Source organism: Fulmarus glacialis, unplaced genomic scaffold, assembly GCF_000690835.1.
Source record: "Fulmarus glacialis isolate BGI_N327 unplaced genomic scaffold, ASM69083v1 scaffold499, whole genome shotgun sequence".
NCBI lineage: Eukaryota > Metazoa > Chordata > Aves > Procellariiformes > Procellariidae > Fulmarus > Fulmarus glacialis.
This window is the reverse complement of record NW_009233634.1, coordinates 15,376-38,370: the sequence shown is the minus strand read 5'-3', so window position 1 is coordinate 38,370 and position 22,995 is coordinate 15,376. Positions and strand designations below refer to the sequence as shown.

The 22,995-nt window shown below is 36.6% G+C and overlaps 1 protein-coding gene across 1 annotated transcript in view; it reads right to left on the bottom strand.

Annotated features, from left to right (window-relative positions):
- The window catches only part of SNX14 (sorting nexin 14), a gene marked incomplete at its 5' end in the record, with an annotated part of 53,108 nt that overhangs the window by 14,742 nt on the left and 15,371 nt on the right, over positions 1-22,995 (bottom strand). The window contains 15 exons of the mRNA XM_009585368.1: positions 1,315-1,426; positions 1,718-1,818; positions 1,955-2,038; positions 3,001-3,202; positions 5,932-6,064; positions 9,811-9,837; positions 13,354-13,412; positions 14,528-14,652; positions 14,937-15,092; positions 17,568-17,682; positions 17,828-17,908; positions 18,000-18,044; positions 18,855-18,930; positions 19,230-19,386; positions 21,635-21,719. Of these exons, the coding sequence (XP_009583663.1) occupies positions 1,315-1,426; positions 1,718-1,818; positions 1,955-2,038; positions 3,001-3,202; positions 5,932-6,064; positions 9,811-9,837; positions 13,354-13,412; positions 14,528-14,652; positions 14,937-15,092; positions 17,568-17,682; positions 17,828-17,908; positions 18,000-18,044; positions 18,855-18,930; positions 19,230-19,386; positions 21,635-21,719 (1,558 nt within the window). The remainder of the gene's footprint in view (positions 1-1,314; positions 1,427-1,717; positions 1,819-1,954; positions 2,039-3,000; positions 3,203-5,931; positions 6,065-9,810; positions 9,838-13,353; positions 13,413-14,527; positions 14,653-14,936; positions 15,093-17,567; positions 17,683-17,827; positions 17,909-17,999; positions 18,045-18,854; positions 18,931-19,229; positions 19,387-21,634; positions 21,720-22,995) is intronic.

Below are 22,995 nucleotides of genomic sequence, written 5' to 3'. Positions count from 1 at the left end.
ATCTGGGGAGATTCTGGAAGGATCCAGTCTTGAAAATACTCATGAGTAAAGTTTTACAAATTGGACAGGCTACAGCTGTGGTCTTAAAAATCAGCTCTTCTGTCCTGTTAAGGCTATCAAGATACAGCATGGTAACTGAATGCTGAAAGTGTTTAGTTTTATTTTAAGCACTACATTTACAGTATTATTTTTCTTATCTACATGTCATTAAATTTGGAACTTACATTGGAAAGTATGTATAATGATCAAATGATAATAATAAAAATAGCTCATTCTCACAAAAAGCCCTACTGAAATGCCAAGACTTGTTAAAATGATGTTTAGGGAAGTGAAGCATAGTCTCAGACATGAGATGCATTACAGTAAACACCATAATTATAAGCTTTTTTTAACACTGTACAGTTGGATCTAGAGGGGAAGTCTGAAAGAAAACAAAACCCTTTAACTGGAGGATGACCACTGAACTCTCATTCAACAACTTAGTAGGCACCCTAAGAGAACAGTCACCCCAGCAGGTTCACACCATGACCGGGAGAAGCATAAATGCAGTGGCACAGTTCAGACACAGCTTTTCTGGACCACGCCGGTGCCAGAACCACAAATGCTACAATACACAAAGACAGAATGGCCATGACATTGACCTTACCAGCTCAGGTCCACTATCCTGAGACAGCTACATTGCAGCCAAGCTGGAAAGTCACACTGCAGTCTACTTTTTGGATTTATTACCAACTGTTACATTAGACATCAAGAATTTCTCAACTTCTCAATTACCATTTGGTCTACCTGTATTACACACACCACCACCTCAAATTCTATTAAGTTGCTCATGTTAAAAGAGATCTTAATGCTAGCTAATACTAGAAATATTAAATATTGCAGTTTTCAGATTAAAATAAACAGATTTTAATCAACTAACACTCAAAGGTAGTTTATATTAAGAAATCGTTTATACCATCACACCTGTAAACAATGACTGTCTTGAGCAGATTTGACTCGTGACAATACTGTAAGTCTTCCTGAACTATGAAATTCGTTAAAGAAATCTTATCACCTTGCTTGCTGACACAAAGATTCAAAAGCAACCACTTAAACACTTTTCTCCATAATCTCAAAATGTCCTTTTTCTTCAAGGAAAAAGATTCAGCATATCTTGCCTGCTGACCTATAATTTTAAGGGCTGTGAAGGAGCAGAGTTCTTATTTCCCACCTCCATATCCTTACACAAGAGTTATCTATTCATACTACTATCATTCAGTCACAGTGTCTACAGTATTACTATTTGTCAGCATAAACAACTAGCATATTACGTACCAAGATTCACATCAGGCAACATTTTATCAAGAAACTGAGTCTCTCCTCCATTAGGGGACAGGAAGTCAGCTAAAAGCTGGCTGTTACTTAGTTCTGGATGTTGCAAAAGTTTCTTTGAGAGAGAAGGAAAGAAAGAAGTATAAGTACTTTAAAACTAATCTTTAAAAATCAGTTTCTCTATAGCAAAAAGAGATAGTCAAAGAGCATTACATTACCATAGATATTGTCATTTGCAAAAGATTTCTGTTTTCAGTCACATGAAACTTTAACAAGCTTTATTTCCCACTTCAATCCTTTCTATGACTCGTTACTTGGAAACAAACAAAAAAAATAGCAGATATTCTTTTCTTAATTTTATATTATTAGTTTTAGAATATTTTTGCTCCAAAAGCTTGTTTGATACCTGCAGATATTCCTGAAACTCCTCTCTCTTGGATTTTAAGAACTCATAGTTCTTGGGGCCAATGATTCTCTTTGAGGGAAGCTGAGCATCAGGAAAAGTACCTAATAAAGATATAAAGGAGATTAAATTATTCTTGTAATGCAGCAAACATTGGTTTCATTATTTTAAATTTCACCTTAGTACTGAATGATAATCACAGCAGTGGGAAAGTGGCTTTCCAGATGATGGAGAACATACCATGAAATTCTGTTAGCTTCGACTCAAGCACATAAAATTCAAGATACCTCCTGTAGACAGACCAGTGTTCAGGTTCATGCCCAACTACAGGGGAAAAAACCAAACCAACATTAAAAATAAACCAGGTTTTATGCCACTTGAGAGATGAATTAAGCAACAGCAAATGTATGTTGGATTATTACAGGAAAACCTCAATGATATTATTATATATTGCCATAATATAAAAAAATCCCAGCCAGGTAATTTAAGTGTTAAATTAAAATGCACACCTGGTAGACAGACATGGTATTAGCATGGAAATTATAATCTCATTTAGGGGATCCCTAAAATCTAAACAATGGAGCACTGCATAACTTCAAAATTTATCAGGGCTATGTTAGAACTATTTTCAAACTTTTAACCAAATGATTTACAGAAATGCTACTTGTTGAATACAGTCCTCTGCACCATCAGCTTGAATCCTGATCATTCTCCCTCCTGGAAGATATCACCAAATAACTCTTAAAAACTTCCTGCTTATTGTGGAAGTACTAGTTTCGCTAACAGAAATCTGTGCAGCCCCAGGATGATGCTATTTTCCCCACTCAATATGGATGTATTGCCTAGATACTGATAAACTATCTGCAAGCCAGAATGGTTCCTAATAAGCAAAACATTTTCATTTCCTAAGAACTATTTTTTAAGGTTTATATAAAAGTTATTTATTGTTCATTATTCCAAAGTTCAGAGCAGGTGAAAGAAAAGTATGCCAAGTGTTTATTAATATGAATCGTAGGATCAGTATTTTTGGAAAGAGAAAATCTCAAAAACTTTGGCATGAAGTCTAAATGGAACTGATCTGTGCTAAGGAGTCATTTCTCAACTTGCAAATGCTAAATGTGATCACTTAGTTCTCAAACACATTTCCTCAGAATTTTCAAGTCATTATTTCAAAATCAGAAGAACATGTATGCAAAATACACTGCAACAGCCATCAGAGTACAGCACACTAGAATATTTTGAGTTCATTTTTAAATGACATCTTATTTATACACAACACTGCATACCTGCCCTTCTATCATTTCTCTCTACATCAATGCAGAACACAGGAATTCTCTCCTTTCTGTCTTTTCTTTCCAAGGAGGGATCGTCAAAAAAATCTACATATGGGATGCTAATTTTCCATGCGGCAAGGTTGCGGGGTGTATTTGGGGTACTAATAGCCTCCTCAGGAGAATCATCTTCCATCACCATAACGCCTTCTTCAATCTGTAAAGATTCAAACATCAAGATCTACAGTTCTATTTTAGTTGTTTCAGTCTACTTTTGCAAAACTTACATATGGTAATGCAACATAAATAGAGTCTTTAAGTATGTGTCACTAAGTAATAAAAGAACAAAAAACCCGTTTCATTAACTGAGTTTTCATGTAGATGAATTTCTATTTTTAGATCCGAATTAATTTGACGTTAGCAACTTTTAGTAAGAACTGAAAGTTTTCATAGCACTATCAAATTCCATATCTGACACTTCAGGGGTGGGGAAGAGAGAGAGAGATAATAGAAGTACTACAGGAGGCAGCTGGAAGAATGCTTTACACACGGACTGAATGCTATAGGAACCAGCTTGGGTCTAGCAGATTGAGCTGCACTGCATTTTCCAGCATACTAGGACCCAAATTGAAGACTTGAGCTTACTAGGTCAGGCCACGAAGTTATCTAAACACAAGAAGAGACAGAAGCCAACCACAGCACCTACATTAACTGTAAGCCAGGAAGCATGAATTTCTGGGGTTTTTAAGCCTCTTTCTAAACAGATTACCAACCTATAACAGTTACAGGTTGTCTCAGTCTCTTTCCATTTGTTTTATCCAACAAAGCCACAAACTCAAGTCTAGAGGTCTTCTGGCTGCCTTGGGAACAATACCTGTGCTTTAACATGCAGAATATCTTTTGTTACATTTAAAATTTAGCTGACAAAGATTGAGTGTGGTTTCATGGAATTACTATTGTCATGTTAGCAGCTTACAAAGCTGCTGCCCAGAGCCTCAGAAAGCTGCTATCACATATTTCTATCCCTACGTGATTTCCTTAGACTAAATGGATGTTTCCTATAGGCCTTAACTGCAACCAACATGACTTTGTCAAAAAAAAAAAAAAAAAAAAAAGGCAAAAAGCAAAGACATTGTTCGGTTTCTGTCACAATGCACAGAACTCCATTTCACTGACATTCTTTACCTTGTATTTACCTTGAATCAACCAAGCTTCCATTAACACCAATTACTTACATACCTAATCAGGATCTGTGTAGGAGGAAATAGCACCCATATCCTTTGTATATAAGCTAATCAAAAAGTTGCTAAGTCTGTATACTGCACTGCCACCATCTTACGATTAAACTGCCATTTCCCAGGTCACATTTTTCTTGTCCCAAAGAGCTCTTTCTCTGACCCTGTGATGCCTGCTAGGAAACTACACCTCAGCATTTACTGTGGCATTATTAGTGTTGAACTCTATGTTCAGTATTCACTCATGAAGTAAAGTCATGGCTCTGTCCAGCTGTTCAGACGCAGAGTAACCTTACAAGTTTAGTGCTTTCTTTTCCCATTTCTTCTTCCCATCCACACTTACCAAGCGAAGGGACTTAGTTATTTCTCAAACTTTGTCTAAGGTAGTTTTAGTAAAAATCTAGTATCCTCCCTTTATTTAGTGAAGGGATTTGAGACTATGCTGCACTTAAAACTTTCTGTTCTTGAAAAACATTCTGTCCATTTGAAAACCTTCTTCAGTAAGGATTAGACTCTGTGTCTGTCTCTCTCGCTGAATTCAGCAACTTCTCACAAGTAACTTCTTGTGCTCTGGCACAAAAACATGTTCCCTCTCTGAGCTCCACTGCTTCCATTATACTTCTACTAGTTCCTCTACTATAGGGGAATTATACTTCCACGCCCTTTGGCTAGCAGAATCTATGACAGCAATGCTGCAAAATTAACCCATTTTCATTAGAATCTCACCTCAAACAGAGAGAAATTACAACAACAAGAATTTAACTGTCCAAGAAATTAATTGCAACAGTTCTGCCCCCTTAAAGACATGACTTACATGAAGATTTAGTCTCTACAGAAAATTGCCTTTTTTCCTCCTCTTAAAGAAAAAAAAAAAACAAACCACAACTAACAACCTGTCTAGACTTCTGAGTTGCTTCCCACCCTCTTCTGAAAGCAATTCTGAACAAGGTGAATAACAAACTCATATTTACACTTTTATCTTCAGGCTGTGGAAAATGAGCTAGCAGTTCATCAAGGTGATAAATGCTTAAATGTTTTGTTTGTTAGGAACAGGTACAAAAGGTTGAATTGGCAATCACACTGTAAAAAATCCATGACTACCCATAGCTTCTGACCCTTTTTAAAATTTTCCATTTGTCCCCCAACTGTGCTTCAGATACCAATGTCCCGTGCAATAATTCTACCATTGGCTCTATTCACAGCATGAAAGAAAAACATTAGTTGAGGGAGGCACCCAAGACAAATGAGAAAGGACTATTGCCTCATGATCTTTAGAGATAATGCTGCATCACAGACCAACTTTACAGCAATTTCTCCACTACTTTTTTCTATGGTTTTAAGGTCTTATGGCAAGCTTCAGATGAAAAGCCATGCATGCGGTCCTATGCATACCTTATTATCCAGAATTATAAAATGGCATGGTAAGTTTTTAGCGAAAAATTCATTGCTGACAAAAATATCTGACACCGCTACTTTTAGTACTTCTCTGTACTAAAGCAATAAGCTCAGAGGCACACTAACTGGGGATGTAGCCTTGGCTTGTAAATGAATACAGGGAAAACAAGGCAACTTAAATCAGAAGCCAGCACATGGAAACCCTGCAGTGAAGTAAGACAGCAGAAAAGGCAGAAACTTAACCATTTTCAAATAAGGAAAGAAAAAAACCCAACAACAACAAAGGCTTAAAGACAAATTTAAAGCTTTTACTCACAAAGTCATCTTCTCCTTCATTTAAGTTATAGTTAGGCAACATAGCTCCTTCCATTGCAGAACTCTTGAATACACCTTTTATTTTGTTGCCTATTCTGCTGATTCCAAATGATTCTCCTCTCTTCTGTGTGGTCCTAGGATTACAGAAACCAGAGTTCACAACACAAGGCATATTATTACACAGAAGCTCAGCAGGCCATTGCACATCATTTGCAGATAAGAGAAACAACTCTATAAACAAGTAGCCAATATATTTACAATTCCACTTAAGTTGAAATTCATTTATGGCAAATTTGTTCTCTGATTGACCAGCAAAATTTCTTGATTACACTTTTAAAAGATAGGAGATTCCCATATGCTTAACCATGAGCAAACATTAACACTCTTATAATAGTATCCCAGTAATGCAGGACATAGAATAAACAATTAACTACGCAAAACAATTTTGGTTTGACAGCAGAAACAGTCGTATTGCTACAGGCATGCACACCAAGAAGGTCACTAACTCTGTCCTTTTCCATGTAGTCATACTTAAATATTTATCCACTCTTGCCAAGTACTGTAAATGGTGTAGTTAGATGCATTTTTTTACATAAACATCCCAGAATTTTACAACCATGTATGATTCAAGATAGATCTCGACTTTTAAGCATTAGGGACAGACAAAAGGAATGTGCAAGGAGCAAGACTGAGCATGAGAGAAAACAGATGCAACTGAAGAATCTTGGCTTGAAGAGCCAGTCTGACTGAAAGATGAAGACTTTTTAAAGTCTTGCCACTTATGACAAAGCATCCAAAAAGCAACAAGGTATGGAAAAAGAAAGATAATTGGGCAGGAAGCGCTCTCCTTACTGAGAGAACAGATTTTATAGCATTCTAATGCTCTTACACAAGACCTGACACCAAAGATTATATCTTACATAGAAATGCTAGTAATTCTGGAAAGAAAAATGTTTCTGTTGAATATGGAATCAGTCTAAGGCTACTTACGGTGATTCAATAAATACAGTTGATAGGTGAGTTAAAAATCAATACAGTGAACTGCAGAATCAAAGACTCAAAAGAACTTTATAGATTACTGAGATTGAAAGCACAATCAGTACTTTAGAGGACCAAAGAATATCCTAAGTGTTTCTTTTTCCTTTAAAACAAAAAATTAACGACTCAACAGTAGTACCAATAGAACAGCAGAGACCAGCAGATAAAGCATCTTCATCAGCTGTAAAACCATGTTGACAACATCAACTGCTGACTCAAAATGTGCGTGTGTTACTAACAATCTTCCTGTTTATAATTTTACCCAGACTGTGTACGTGACTAAAATTGTGTAAATAATCCACTGTTTTCCAAATCTTTTGCTTTTTCTATCTCATATTATTATCAGCTCCAAAAGACAGGCACCATCTATCTTACTTATCGCTGCTAACCAAAGATAAGGTTGCTTGGCTGTTTGTAGTATAAGTCCACGTTTGAATAATTTTACTCGATTTTTAAACAACTTATTCTACATGTTATTCTACATGCTGAACTTTTTCACATTGAGGACCTACCTGAATCTTCTTCAAGAGCTTAATCACTGGGCTAGCAAAATACAAGCCTTATTCAGACAAAACTAGACAGCTTTTCTAGAAGGGCAATACTTCAGACTTCTGGCTTGACTCTTGAAGTTTTCATCATTCCTGTGATAACTTGTGCAGTTCTCAAGATTTCGAACAAAAACATTAATTCACACAAGCTCAGAGATCCGATAAGAGGACTCCAGGCTCAGATCAGTTCTTTCGCACACTGATCATGCTCCAGCTGAAGGCAGAATACAGCTTTGCCTGTAACTGCAGTACAGAGCTGCATATGGAGCCAGGACTCAACCTGATAGCTAGGAACTACCCCTTCCTGCCCCAATGCTGAGCCCAAAGATCATGCCTAATCAATATAGAGAAATCACTAAACTGGAACAGGTATAAAGTGATAAACTAGGATGGGATCTCTTTGCAGGAAAAGACACAAATTCAGAACAATCACCAGTGAATAAGAGGGTACACAGAGACATGGAGGACAACACATGGAGAGAACATAGGACTGGTTTGGCAAAAATCCTTGAGCAACCACACAGAGCACAAACCAGACTCAATGAGCATGGAAAAAATCTGGGGATGTTAGCAGAGGCAGACAGACAACAGGATGATCAATCTTTTGAGGACACTGAGCGGGGTGGGACCGGAACAAAACCAGGTATCAGGATGAAAATCTAATAGATTCACTGGTTAAGTAGAAATAGGAGAAAGAACTTGAGGCTAAGTGGAAGGGAAGAGATGGGACTAGGTTCAAGGCACGGGGGAAGAAAAAGGAGAGGAGGTGGCCACTTTAGAATAGGGACCAAGTTTTTCAAGATCTGTCAACTCTGCTACTGTCAACAAATATATATACAAAACTCATTGGGAAAAGTATCCCACTCCCTCTAGTGCTGATCCACGTAACAGCGTTATTAGACCGTCATTCTATAGTTGCTTTCTTGGCAGATAGAGTGGATAGTGTACAGGTTCCAACATTTCTGATGAATGATGTGACAACAAGAGGTTTTTTTTAAAGCTCCGTAAGTCACATATACATAACATTAAAAAATTGCAATTGTTGTTCACTCTATAGCTGGGAATTGCATACCAAAGATTGCATTAGTGCCACTGTACACTGTGGCATTCTTTAATCGTCGATGGTTGCAAAATAATTTTCCCACAGGATCCCTGCCTCGTTCAGCACACTGAACAGATCTTCGCAAGTGATCAGCCAGGGGTATGCAGCTGAAGAATGCTATTGTGAACTCTGAGGGTCAAGAAGTACCAGACAGGTCGTATGTATCAGACACGCTAGATATTTACATGCATGTGAAGTCAGAGTACCATTTTCTTTTGGCTGACTAAAACCCCTACACCCAATGAGGAGAAATGCTGAGCTCATAGAGCTGCACTTAAAAAATCAATGAACTGCACTTATAGCTCAAGTACTTCTTATTGCTCAACACTCCAGCAGTTATAACTCTACACTGACCTGGCACATAAAAGATAAAAAGTGTCTACATACCTTCATTCCTAACCTGTAAAATGAAGTTGATAATGTTCCCTCAAGACTCAAGAATAGTATGAATAATACATGAAATACTGATGCTCTGACAAATTCTGAGGAAAAGCCCATAGCGAAAAAATTGTTTTCTGAGTTTGGATAGCATGTATTTAAAGAGGCACAAATAATGAGAAAACAAACCACTGAACAGCTATTAAGGCATTAATGAGTGACCACAGACTACCTTGAGCAAATTATAAAAAATAGCGTATGTTGTAATCAAACCTGTAACAGTCACAAGAAAAGCTGCAGAGAGAACTGATTTGGGGAACTGCTGGTTTTGAGTGCTTGATAATATTCATAAAATGGTTATATTTGCATGCAATGTTAGGCAATGATCGTCCTGGACACAACTGTGCAAGATAAAACAAGCAGTTAAGTGGATAAAACCTCAAACAGGATCTGGAAATGTGACATGGAGTAAAGGAAATTTTGGATCAGTAAGCAGTCACAGGCCCAAAAAAAAAAGCTTCAAGTTATGCAAATATATTTCAAAACTAATAACAACAGACAAATTGTTAACAACAAACAATATTAATATACTGAAAACTTGTGAAATTAGTAATTAAGCAATTTCTAAACACTTGTGAACAGGACACAGAGTAAAGCTTATTGTGGAGAGAAATGCAGTTTAGTCCAGAGAAGACACTCATATTTTTACAAATAAACTGGGCAGTTAATTGCTGTTATAAAGGCTGTGTGATGCAGTCATGATAGATGCAGCGTAACTAACACACAATATTTATCGAGTGTTAGATAGACTTACCGGAAGTCATCCAAACTCAGGCTACTTCTGCAACAACAGGCACATAAATTACCTCAGAGCCCAGGAGAAAATAACGTTAAAAGAAAACTAAAACCTCAAATTTGACAGACCTATCCCAACAAAACTGAATAGGCTGCAACCATCACTACAGATTAATAAAAAACGTGGTACAATTAGGAGTTCCTGACCTAAAATCCTAAGAAAGTGAAATGTGAGCAGTACCTGCACATTTCGTCATCACAATCTTGGCCTTTGAATTTAAAACCTCAGTTATTGAAACTTTCAAGTCTTCACTGACATTCAGCACAAGCTGAACGATTTTCATTCTTAAAGTTACCTGTAGTGCCAAACAGGCAGCTAACTTTTTCTGTAACCTATGTTCAGAAGTCATGTAGGAATCTAGTTCATTTGGCCAATACAAAGAACTTATTTTATGTAATAACACCACCCCCTACACCCCCGTATTAGATATACTAAAAACCACTATTAAAGTATCTTTTTTATTATTATTATTTCACAGATTTTAAGAACTGTCATGTACTTTTGACATGCTGCATAACCTGGTACATGGAACCAATGCCTCAGCCATGAACTCAGTAATTCCAACAGAGATGTTTAAATGGATCAACCATAAACACAGTTACTGCACACATGATTTTAATTCACTGGAGCTACTGAATTCCAGAAACTGATATGGCATTAAAATATTCAAATTTTAGATTTTGTTTCACAAAAGGAACTGATTCTAAGACATCTTACACTGTCTTTAGTCATGTTAACTGTGAAGCTGGAAACATAACCTACCAAGTTGGAACTGATGGTGACAAACAATTACATGGCACACAACTGTTTACAGACAGTTATTTTTCTGTGCGTTTTACTCCTAACCACTCCCCAAAATTGTTAATGTCTTTTCTACTTGGTCCTTCACTTGAGAAATGTTTTAATTTTATTGCTATCCCAATGATGAGAAATCAGGATGCGTCTATTTCTACATGTGGTCATGGTGTGTAGAAAATCAAGGCAGATATACAGCTATCCAGAAATCTGGGAGTTTATATCACATAATGGCTTTTCTTTTTTTGTTAGACTTCCAATACAGAATACCTTTAAGTAACGTAGTAATGTATTATAAATACACAAATATGAGAGAGGGAGAGGGAATTCTTGTCCTCTCTTCCATAGACCCAAAATTAAATCACCAGAATCAGAACTTAAAACATCAGTTTTTATTGGCCACACATATTAAACATTAGGTCGAAAATACCAGTTATAGAGTTAAACTGTTGACAACCACAGCTAGTTATCAAGTTATCAGAATATCCTCAGTGGGACTTCTTTATACTCCAGAAATACTTGGGACTTCTCATCTACTACCTTAGGACAAATAATGTGCTATGAAAACTGCTATCTGTACACAAAAAGCTATGATTATTTTGTACAGTTCAAAGAAGTGATTCAAACCAGAAATTACACACTGATAGTCACTTCTTCCTGCTTTCCCACTTGTATTTTCTAGAAACTGCTCTATAATTTTCTTGTCTTACAATAAGTGAAATCTTTCAACACACTACCCACATGTACATTCCACCGGGATTTCATATCTACTACTTGATCTGACTTTTTAACCAGCAGCATCTATGAAATACACACACGGTACCCCTAGCAAAGCATCAAAGATATGGAAAACAACTCATCTCTTTGCATGTAATTTCTCTCAACTGGAATTTATGCTAGAATAGGGAAGAGAAGGCAGGATAAGGTATGTGCATATGGATAATATCTGGAATAATTCCAAAAGTAACCTTTTTTTACATTTTTTTTTTTCCCCTTGGCAGTGATTGTCTGTACCAGATTCTGCAGAGGGAAACTCCAAAGCAACAGGCGAACTACTTGCAGATAGGACCTCAGATAGGACCTCTGTTTCATGGAAATAATCACTGAGGCACCCTTCAGGAAGATACAGTATCTCGTATCATAAACCAACATACATACTCAGGGCATTCAAATTGGTCTAAAATGTAAAGCAGATACATTTTCAGTAATGCTATGGATCCCAGAGGAATACGTTGTAACACTCCCCAAACAAAATTTTCTTATTTTGTAGCCAGAGATGTATTTCAAGAACTCCAGGTAATTTCACCCTTTCTGTTTTGGAAAGCAAAGCACAAGGTGGTGACCTAAATGTTTTCATACGTTAACTAGATTTAAGAAATATATGACAGGATACTTTCAACCCTTGACATGAATAATTTTGGGAAAGAAAGAAGGCAGATTTAAAGGTCTGGATGAAACCCTGTAACCATCTTTGACAGAAGCTGGAGTGTGTTTTAAGGTCACTATTCCTTGTGCAGTATCACGTAGGGGAGAAATGCAGTTTGGTCTAGCTGCCTTCCAGGCCTCTTTGCTAAGAAACAGAAGCTTGTCAGCTTGTCAGCACTGATCTGAGAAAGCACTACACCAAAGCTTGAGTCTTGGATCTACAAGAACTATAAAGACTACATAATAGATGTCACTAATGGAGATATATTAAAGAGAACTATCATGTAGTTTTTGAAGAACGTTAGCAGGGGAAAAAGGGATCTCACAATAGTACACCTCACAGTAGGCTGCAAATCAAGAGGGCTGCTGCTAGGTGTATCTCTAATGAAAGCAGAAAAAGTTAAATAAATTGCTGCTACTCCTCTAGAAGAGTAATCTAAGATGATAAACACTAGCATTTTCTACAGTACCATGGATCTTATTTCATACCAAGAAAGAAAGCCTATCCAAATTAAAGACTGTCTCACTGAAGTTCTCCTTCTTTTGGCTAGACCGTAAGAGCAATTCAGTTGGGCTAGTCTATAACTGAGCCAGCCAGCATAAAACGAAAGACAAGAAATGATGAGATCTCAACCTTACTCAACCCATCCCCACAGTGGAAGATCACCCATCCATACCACAGGAGATGCTCTTCTCCTTCTCCTCAGACCCTAAGGAACCTGAAGGTGGTCTGTAAGTATGCAGCCCAAACCCAGAAACAAGGCTTCTGACACTACATTTCTGCAATGAATGGGGAGAGCTGGGGGAAACACATTTGCCTTGGAGAAATGGCAAATCCTCCTTCTCACAAGAGGAGATTCCCATTGCATGACCAGGTTAGCTAGATGCAGGGTACGCTGTACCTATCCCTGTAAGACCTGGAATCCAAGAAGACACAGCTTTGCACCAACAAAATGGTATTCATATATACAGTCAATTAAATCAGCACTTTATTTCCATGTTATCTTATTCTCTCTGTACATGTATTTTTCCCTTCCCCCTTCTCAAATGTTGAGGTCTAAATCACATTTTAAATTCTTTAATGTAAAACACTTCAAAGTGAAGAGACATCTTGAATAATATTGCATGCTCCTTCAGTATGTAATTTGTCCATTAAAAAAAAGTAGAGCTAAAAATTTAGTCAAATTAGTGTCAGGCAGTAGCAAAATTCCTATGGTTTAGTATTTTGACACTTTTAACTAAAAACCAAAGAAAAACACTTAAAGATTCTACCATACCTACCTGTTAAACTTCGAATTGCGTGTTGGTGACTCTGCTCCTCTTAAAAGGTGCCTGAAGTACTACAACAGACAAATAAGGTATCAAAGAAAACACTGGGTTAACTGAGGTAAGGGCTACTATGCAACGACATTGCAGAATTCAGGAAACAAGAACGGAAGTAAAAGGCAAGCTGCCCATAATCTAGTAGTTAGAATATTCATTTGGCAAAGGACAGACCAAATTTGCAATACATGTTCCCAGGACTACTTATTTTACTTTACATAGTCTTCAGATTAAAAAACGAAAACCAAAACAGAAATAAAAGTAAAATCAAGCACCAAAATCCCTGTCTCCTCCTTGTTAAAAATCAAGCACTTGAAGCATTATGCTATTATGGGAAAGATGACCATCAATACCATTTTTGAGAAACACACTTTATTAAGAATAACACCAAATGAGGTAAGCACCCTTTCCCAGGACAAGTCAATATATTCTGCCTCAAATAAATGCAAGAAGCTTAACATGCAACCTGATTTACACACACAAACTCTAAAACGGACAAGAATTCAGACTCACCCTTGTGTTTAAACTGTTTCCTATTAGAAGGCTTTAGGCAACTGTCGGCCTTTTTTTTTTTTTTTTTTTTTTTTAAAAAAAAAACTTGCATTCAGAACCCAATCATAGAACAATCTCAAATGCCTAGTAAATTGCTTTGAATGACCCTCCTGAAAACAGACACCTGACTTTTAGCTGCTGGAATGCATAACGCTGAAGGTACCCAAATACAACCTTTGTTTCTTTCTTTAAGTACCATTATATTCTAAAAAGTAAATAAAGAGATTCTTAAAAGTGTTCTATGTCTATCACGCAGATTACTTTTGCACCAAATTTGCAATCATAAAAGAAGAAGTGGAGAGGATTTTGTAATAGCAGTGATATACACAAATTGTTACATCAAAAAATGAAGAGGTTTTTTTTTATTCTGTTGATGTTGTGTTGAACTAGATTAAATTCAATTCTCTTACTGAGATTGGTCCCAGCTCTGGCATGCTAACTAAAGTGGAAAATGGAGACATATTTTTCAGTTCCACATTTTCAGAGACTTGTTAAAAAGGGGATCCTAAAAAAAAAAAAAAAAAAAAAAAACAAAAAACTATCTTGCTTTAAGACTACTCTTCAAATCTTTCACACTTACCTCATCACTGTGACAGAACATAGGAGTAAAAACATTCTCAAGTAGAGAAAGTACATGCTCATAAGCTTCAAAAAGACACCTCATAGTTTGAAGTTTCACAACATCCATATAAGGACCTTCAGCAACTATAAAAAAAATTTGTAAATATAAATAGATATATATATATAAACTTTGGTTTTTTTCTGGTCTGAATTCATGACTGCTTTGCAAGCTACTGTAAGTGTGACATAAAAAATAGAAATAAACTGACAAAACAAGGTTTAAGCACAATATAGCAAGGGGGTAACGATTTTTAAAGTATGGCAAGAGCAAAGATTGATCATATTTGATCAGATGAATTAGTCTTCACTGTATTACAGAATGCTGTTTAAATTCCAGTGTCAATTATTCCTTCCAAATTCAAACTTACTTCTTTGAATCTCTTCCACAATAAAAGGGTCAAATCTAATTTTGTCAATGCTTTCATCCAAACAGTAAGTTTTGTAAATTTTCTGTACTTCCTCATGAAGAGACATCTTTTCAGTATCTGATAGTTCTGGTCGCAAAATTCGGTCATTGAACTCCTCTGAGAAGTAAAGGAAAGAAAACGCATTTGTTGATCCACTTGGCTAACAAATAGCATCTTGAAGCAGCATATAACATCAACTCATTTTCCAGCAGATACAGTAATTTGTAAAATTTTAAAATTAATAGAAACAGAAGACATCTCAAAATCTCAGGTAATAAGGTAGCTGACTTCTTATTAACTATAATTCAGATTTGTTCATAAAATTATTACTAAAAATATATTGCAATTAGAACTAATTATTCCTTATCACAGTAAGGATAAATCCATGAAGTTGTTCCTGGCAGAAGAATGAATCAGGAGAATGAGTTTTTTCTTCCTGAATTACCAAATTGTAAATTGTAGTAGTCTTTTAGCATGATTTCCACACAGAGCCCCAACAGCCTGTTATACCAGTCATCTGCCTATTTTGCTGCTATTTCATTCCTAAGACCCAACCCATCATAATATTATCAATAATATCTTTAATATCAGACTAACCTGAGAATGAACTTCCCTTGACAAATAAAAATTCTATTCAGCACATGTGCAATCCTACTTGATTTATTGGCCCATCTCGTTAATAGCATGACTACTGGCCAGAAGGAAGGGAAAATAAGGTAGTGTTTGATTAATTTTTCAATTATTAGACAAAACCAAACTTCTTCAGAGAAAGTCTACCAAGACCCTTCTGGGTTTTTTGGGGGTTTATTTTCCTCATTAAGTGCTTCTTATCCAAAATATTTCTATCAAGTGAAGAACCACCTACAGTAGACAGTTTGGGATAGCATAACTTGAGAGACTTAAATCTCATTCTTTGTTTTATAGCTGGTTTCAGCTGGGATAGAGTTAATTTGCTTCCTAGTAGTTGGTATAGTGCTGTGTTTTGGATTTAATATGAGAATAATGTTGATAACACATCAATGTTTTAGTTGTTGCTAAGTCATGTTTACATAGTCAAGGACTTTTCAGCTTCCCATGCTCTGCCAGGTGCACAAGAAGCTGGGAGGGAGCATAGTCGGGACAGCTGACCCAACTGACCAACGGGGTATTCCATACCATATGACGTCATGCTCAGTATATAAAGCTGGGGGAAGAAGAAGGAAGGGGGAGACGTTCGGAGTTATGGCATTCGTCTTCCCAAGTAACCGTTACGCGTGATGGAGCCCTGTTTCCCTGGAGAAGGCTGAACACCTGCCTGCCGATGGCAAGTAGTGAATGAATTCCTTGGTTTGCTTTGCTTGTGTGCGCGGCTTTTGCTTTACTTATTAAACTGTCTTTATCTCAATCCACGAGTTTTCTCACTTTTACCCTTCTGATTCTCTCCCCCATCCCACCGGGGGGGAGTGAGTGAGTGGCTGTGTGGCGCTTAGTTCCTGGCTGGGGTTAAACCACGACAAGCTAATATACAGACTTGCCACCTATGACAATGCAAGAGAAGTTTAGAAGGAAGAAAATACTGAGGTTTACCCAGAAAAAAGATTTATCATGGGCAATAGCCACAGTTTGAGTAATCTTCCTGCTCTGGAAGCAGCTCTAGAGAGCTCTAGAAAGGTCAGCTTAGAACCCCCTGCAGGTACCACCAGCACTGAAAAGTTAATTGCTTTGTTGTTTTTTGGTGAGGAGAGTTTTTCCTAACAAAAAGCCAACACGTTTGGAAGGATTATGAGCACATAAGAAGCTGCACGCACAGAGATTCTTTGTATTTCTCTTACGTAATGATTAATGATTTCTGCAGTATTTTATGAGATAAAGTCTGTCTAATTTAATTTCACATCTTCCTGATGTTATGTATGGGCTTGGGATATGAAGACACACCCGTTACTTCCTATGCAACATGGAAATACTTGTTTACTAAAAAAAAAAACCCCGAAAAACCCATTATTTTGGTAAGCCAGTAATTAACTACTAGTTGACCAAAAAACGTGAAATAAACCACTCTAATTTACAGAAAACCTTATCACTGGAAAACAGAAGGCTTTTCAAACAACACTTGTGTAATGGCAAAACCAAATGCACGCCTCATAACCAAGGTACAGGTTACTGAATAGAAGGTTTCAACACCTTTAATGTTCCTGTTATGTTTCTGTTCTTTACAGAAATCAGAATTTTAAAGGTAAAAGAACATGAGAAGCTTTTCAGGATGAACAGCTCATTTTAGTAATACTTTAGTAACCACATATTAAAAAAAGGCAGCTGCACTTTGTATCAGTGGCCAGAACTTTTTTCTTACAAGAATATTCTACTTTAAAATGTCCAACCTTTATCAATAAACTGAAGTACAGTTAAGACCCACAGTCCACACCAACATTAATGTTGCCAAAATTGGCATTCAAGAGTAAGGACATATTAAAGTAAGTGAACACAGATCCTGAAAGGTAATCTCTTGCTTAACAATGCTGCCTAGTTCTGAGACTGAATATTCACTTCAACATGCAAATGTTTAAAGGTTTTAAAGATCATCATATATACCTTAGCACACGTATGCAATCTTACCCACAGTCAGGCAGAACTGCAGCACATGGACTGCTCCTTCCTGTTTCAGGAAGTTCATAAACCGAAATAAAAGGTCTTGCTGATCTCTAATCTCCTTTAGCTCCAGTTTCAGGACCTTAAGTAAGTTAAAAATGCAGTCAGCCAATTTTCAAACTTTCAGTGAGTACATAAATAATGCAAGGAGTTGTAGAACAAAAACAACAGCTAAAGTAAAAGAGTTATTCAAAACAGGAAAGGAAATAAATGTTGCTTTTGCTTACAGATGGTTTTTTATTTCTTGGCTCTGCAAATTTGTGAAGGAATGGAACCAATGAAGAAGTAGGTTCAGTTGCTTTCTCAGGCTGTAGAAAAAAATGACAAGAGACAATTGGGTAAGAAAGCTTCCTTCATGGGTGAACAAATTACTACTGTTTTAACTTTGTCAGTACTCACTGGACTATCATCAATGAAGATCAGCAGCAAATGGTTGACAGTATCCTGCAGGAAAACACAATACAAAATTACTATTAAAGAAACTCAACAAATAAGATGAAAATCATTTCACTGCTATGTTATGCCCAAGTTTAAACCTGTGAATATATTAATACTTAAAAAACACCCAAAGCCTGGAAACACACGTTTGAGAATTAACCTTCAATGGTGTCTTCAAGTATTTACAAGCCAGGGAATTTCTGAAGAGACCTGCACAGAAACATTCTTTACCCAGTAGAGTAAAGCTCTACAAAGTATTTTTACTGTTAATGCAGATGTAACGAACTACTAATACAGCTACAGTGCAATTTTGCCTATTAAAATACATGCATAAATAAAATCAAAGATGGTAGTATTCCATCTTTAGAAATAAATGCCCTCTTATTTGCAGAATTAAGGACAAAAGAATTTATTTCAATACAGCTGCAAAAAAGGCTGGTTTACTTACACTGCTATAAAGATACATACAGCTAGAGTTCAAGTAATTGAGCCCTTGTTTAAATGTAATTATAGCAATTTGAAGGTGCTTATACTAGCACAGCATTCTCCCATTTGACAGGAATTGTAGTCCTTCATTAAAAATACATTCTTAAGAGATCATGCCAGTACTGTATTTTAGTCAGTTCAGTCAGTTAAGCACTCAAACCAGTTATAACGAACAAACAAAAACATCGGCCACAAGATTTCTTTTTCTTTTACCCAGTCAAAATGCACAGCAAGTTAGTCATTGTGCATATTTTGCTTTATCACAACATACTTTGTAGGAGAACAGTAATACGAATAAATTAAGACTATTCCTGTGCTCCAAAGTCTTACAGGATCAGCTAAGAAATCCATTGAGGGAAGGAATACAGAACCAGGCAGAATCTCTCGTATCAGGAGAGCCAGGGATCTAAAAAGGAAAAAAAAAAAAAAAAAAAAAAAAAGAGAAAAAAAAATCAGAACCCATACTAGATTATATTTCTAAGTGAAGTTTCCAATGCCATTATATTTTACTGGGAAGTATTTTAGTATTTAATAATTCCTTAAGCGTGCTAGAATATTTTTAAGACCAATCAAAAAACTCATAAGCAAAGGTATAAGGAGGGATGAGGAGGATGACTTTGGAGTTCATTCTTTCACTCCCCAAAATTATTGTACTACATAATATGCAGATACTTTAAAGAATACAATTCTAAATAATTTCTATACCTGCACTCTGTTGACTTGGGTGGCAAAATATAAGGAAAAAGAAGTTCAGTAAGTTTTCTTAAGTAGTGAAGTTCATCTCTTCGGCTTCTCAAAGCAACATGGAGTTCTGGCCCATATTCTTCTAAAGCAGCTTGCTGCAAAAATTCTGCATTTTTTACTGCAAGTAAAAAATAGTATTATGAGTTGTTTCAGCTTTTTCTTATTGTGAAATAAGAGACGATTGCTTTTCATTTGAGCTAAAAAGTTAGTACTTTTAGTACATGTACAACTGCCAAAGAGATACAATGTTGAAACTTTACAAAAGAACCTTGGCTTAGACTTTGAAGCCTGGCTATGTAAAAATAAAACCTCACGTTGAAATAAGAATTCCTTCACCAAACAATTGCAGTTTGCATGGTTTCCAGAATGTTTTCTCATTTATAATTACTAAGAACTCAACATCTTGATTCTTCTAAAAAACTGCATTGCCTAAAGTCTGCCTCTACTTGCTTTTTTCCTGACCTCCTTCACAGTCTCCCACTTATTGGGCTTCTACCTACTGACTTGCCTACAACACAATTTGCAATCAACGTAAACTTAAACTTTTATTCAATCCTGTTATATCTGTTTCCTACTTAGAACATTTAGAAACAAATGTGAAGGAACATATATTTTAAATACAACATAAATCAAACCAAAACCAGCATGGGGATCTGCACGATTGCTACCTCTTATAAGTAGCTGCATGGAGTTGAAAGAATACCTGCGTTATCAGTTAAAAACTACGCATATTAATTAGAAGCAACAATGTTATATTCCTTCAAATCACTTCAAAGGCAAGAACTGAGCTGTAGTAAATCACACCTACCTGCACTAGCAATCCAGGACAGCCTCATGCCAAGAACCACGCCAGGCACAGGTCAGGTACCTAATACATACCTGTTATCTAGAAGGTTAAAGTTTGTTTCCAGCATATTGAATTTAGTACAGAAGTCTGCTAGCTTGTCCTTTACAACCAAGAACTATGAGTGGTATCAGCTGATACGGGGGTGCAGGAATATATATTGCCTGATAAATCTGCCTGGCTGGTGTCACTAAAAGCAGAGGGGAGGCATGCACTCTCTGGCAAGGAGTGAATGAATCATGGAGGTGTCTGTGCAAATAGTGAGGAATTACTAAGAGATGTAAGGGTACGAAGAGTAGGAAAAAAGGAAATGCCCCCTAAAGCAATAATTTGAAAAAGGATTTAGAAAATAAACAAACAGAAAAGGCTAGGCTCAACTAGCAAGCAGAAAGCTGCCTCTGAATCACGTATTACAGTGGCTGGTTTAGCAACGTTTACTAGAAGGCACTACTAAAAGTAATTTTCTGCTGCTACTTCACATATCTGTTATCAGGGAACGAGTCTTTTCCTTTAAAACACTGAATAAAATGGCTATCTTTTCAATGCCGTACATGTAAAATACCGTTCTTGGCTGCTAGAGAAAAGTGTTTTCAACTCCTTAGTAGAAATCAAAGGAAATATGAAATTTGGTAAGATAACCGCAAGATAACCTAGTATCTTGAAATTATTGTTGTGCTGTGAAAAACATCTAACGTGATCACGCTATACCTCATTATTCATCTTATTCATTATGCACTACTCACAGGACCAATGGCATATATTTATGGATATCAAGCAGACGTTTTGAGGGAAGGGAGGAAAGTTCATGACTCCAGAGAAAGTAAACATCTATGCTTAAAAGTTGAATGAAACCACATTTAGTAGATACAGCATTGTGGAACACAGCCAGTGAAAAAAACAAGAGATAACTATTTTCCAACAGCAAGTGTTCTATTTTCCAAATATTCCTTCAACGTGCAGTTTTAATATATTTTTTACATTAGGCTTGTGAAGACATTTTTATTTGGATAATAATTAAATATGCTACTGCTCAAAGTCTCTCCATGGTTTATAAACATAAACCTAACTTTTTGACATATTGAACAACTCCACTAACTACTCATGTTAGTGTGCAGATGTGAAATCATTCTACCTGGAGGAGTTAGAGTTACAGTACACGGACATGCAAATCCTTTCATTTATAATTGCTCATCTGGAATACAAAGGAAAAACTTGAAGAAGCATTGCTAAATGATACTGATTGCTCTGAACAGACAAAAAACACATTCCTGTTTACCATACAGAGAAAGAAATTTAATATTTTCAATGTGGGGAAATGAAAATCAAAACTGAGACATTATTTGTACTGTAACTTTTTCCCTATTTGTCTTTGCAACCTCCAGAAGAAAAATGCAAAAGGATCACTTTTTTTTTTTAAAGAGAAGGCAGTGAGGATGAAAAGATTTAGCAATTATAGTAACAATCATAGAAGAAGAAACATTTATACTTGCCCTTTGAAACTGACAACGTATTAAGCCTTTACCTTTCTGCCTGGCCTTGGCTATCACTTCGATGTGTTTCATTGCTGCCTTGAGCATTTTCTTTGTTACAACAGTTGGAATATCCACCTAAAGAATAGTTTTAAAATAAAAACAGAATTGTTCTAGTTTTTTTCCCCAAAATTTATTACAGACAACTATGAAACATATTAATTTGCTTATACATCCCCATTCTAACCATAAAACGAACCCTTAAGAAACAACCCATGAATTCTCTAGGTGAACTGACAGTATGCTCATTCTTCTGGGCAAAGCACACAACATCATGTAGAACTAAATGCCATACCACTTATTGTCAACTTGTTCCCATCACGATTCTTCCATTGCAATAATTATAGTAATACAGCTTGATTTCCAAGTCACAGTATATGACACTTAGCTCTACATGAAGATTTGACCACTAACAAAAGCAAGTTAACTACGCTCTTCTTCTAGTAATTGTGTACTTTAACCCTCAACAATCATGTTCACAAGGACTAAAAGCAAAGCGAAACCGTACTCTCTATGTATTTGCAGAAAAAACGTCCCAGCTCAGGTGATGGCAGAACCAAAAGAAAATTTGAGTTACTGAGTCAAGACGTCCGTTAGTGCCAACAATATCACATGATCCTGCTCACAGGTCAAATGCTCCAGCCCCAACAATCTTGGTTGGCCCCTTCGTTGAACTTGCTCCATTCTATCAATGTCTCTTTTGTAACGGTGAGCCCAAAACTGGATGCAGTATCCTAGATGCCATCTAAAGAGCACCAAGTAAAGGCAAATAATCACTTTCCTTGATTGATTGGCTCTGCTCCTGTTAATATAGCCCAGGATACTGTTGGCCGCCTTTGCTGCCAGTACACATTGCTGGCTCATACTCAGCTTACTGTTTACCATTGGGCCAGGTCCTTTGCAGCAGAGCTTCCCTCCTCAGCCAGTCAGTCCCCAGCCTGTACAGTTTCAACGGATTCTTCTTTATCAGCTGCAGTAGTTTCCACAGAAAATTATCTAGAAACTGATTTACACTTTGCATGCCCTTTATTTTAAGTAAGAGCAAAAGACGTCTTAGAGAAGCAGAAACATGCAGTTGTAAATGTTCAAAATTTAAGACTTCTGAACATATTTTTGTTCCTAATGGAGTTTGCCCCTCCTCAATACTAAGTCAAATAAAGACCTTAAGTAATGAAACAGAAGTGTGAAAGTTTGTCTTGCCAGACAAGGAAAGAGACAGTGTAATTGCAAAGGCCAGAGCTAAGAGAAAAGGTTTTTTTTATTCATTCATACAAGCAGAATAGCATGTATTCCTGCACACCCTGTAATATTTGAGGTGCACAGCTACGACCTGACCTGGCCAGCCCAGACAAGC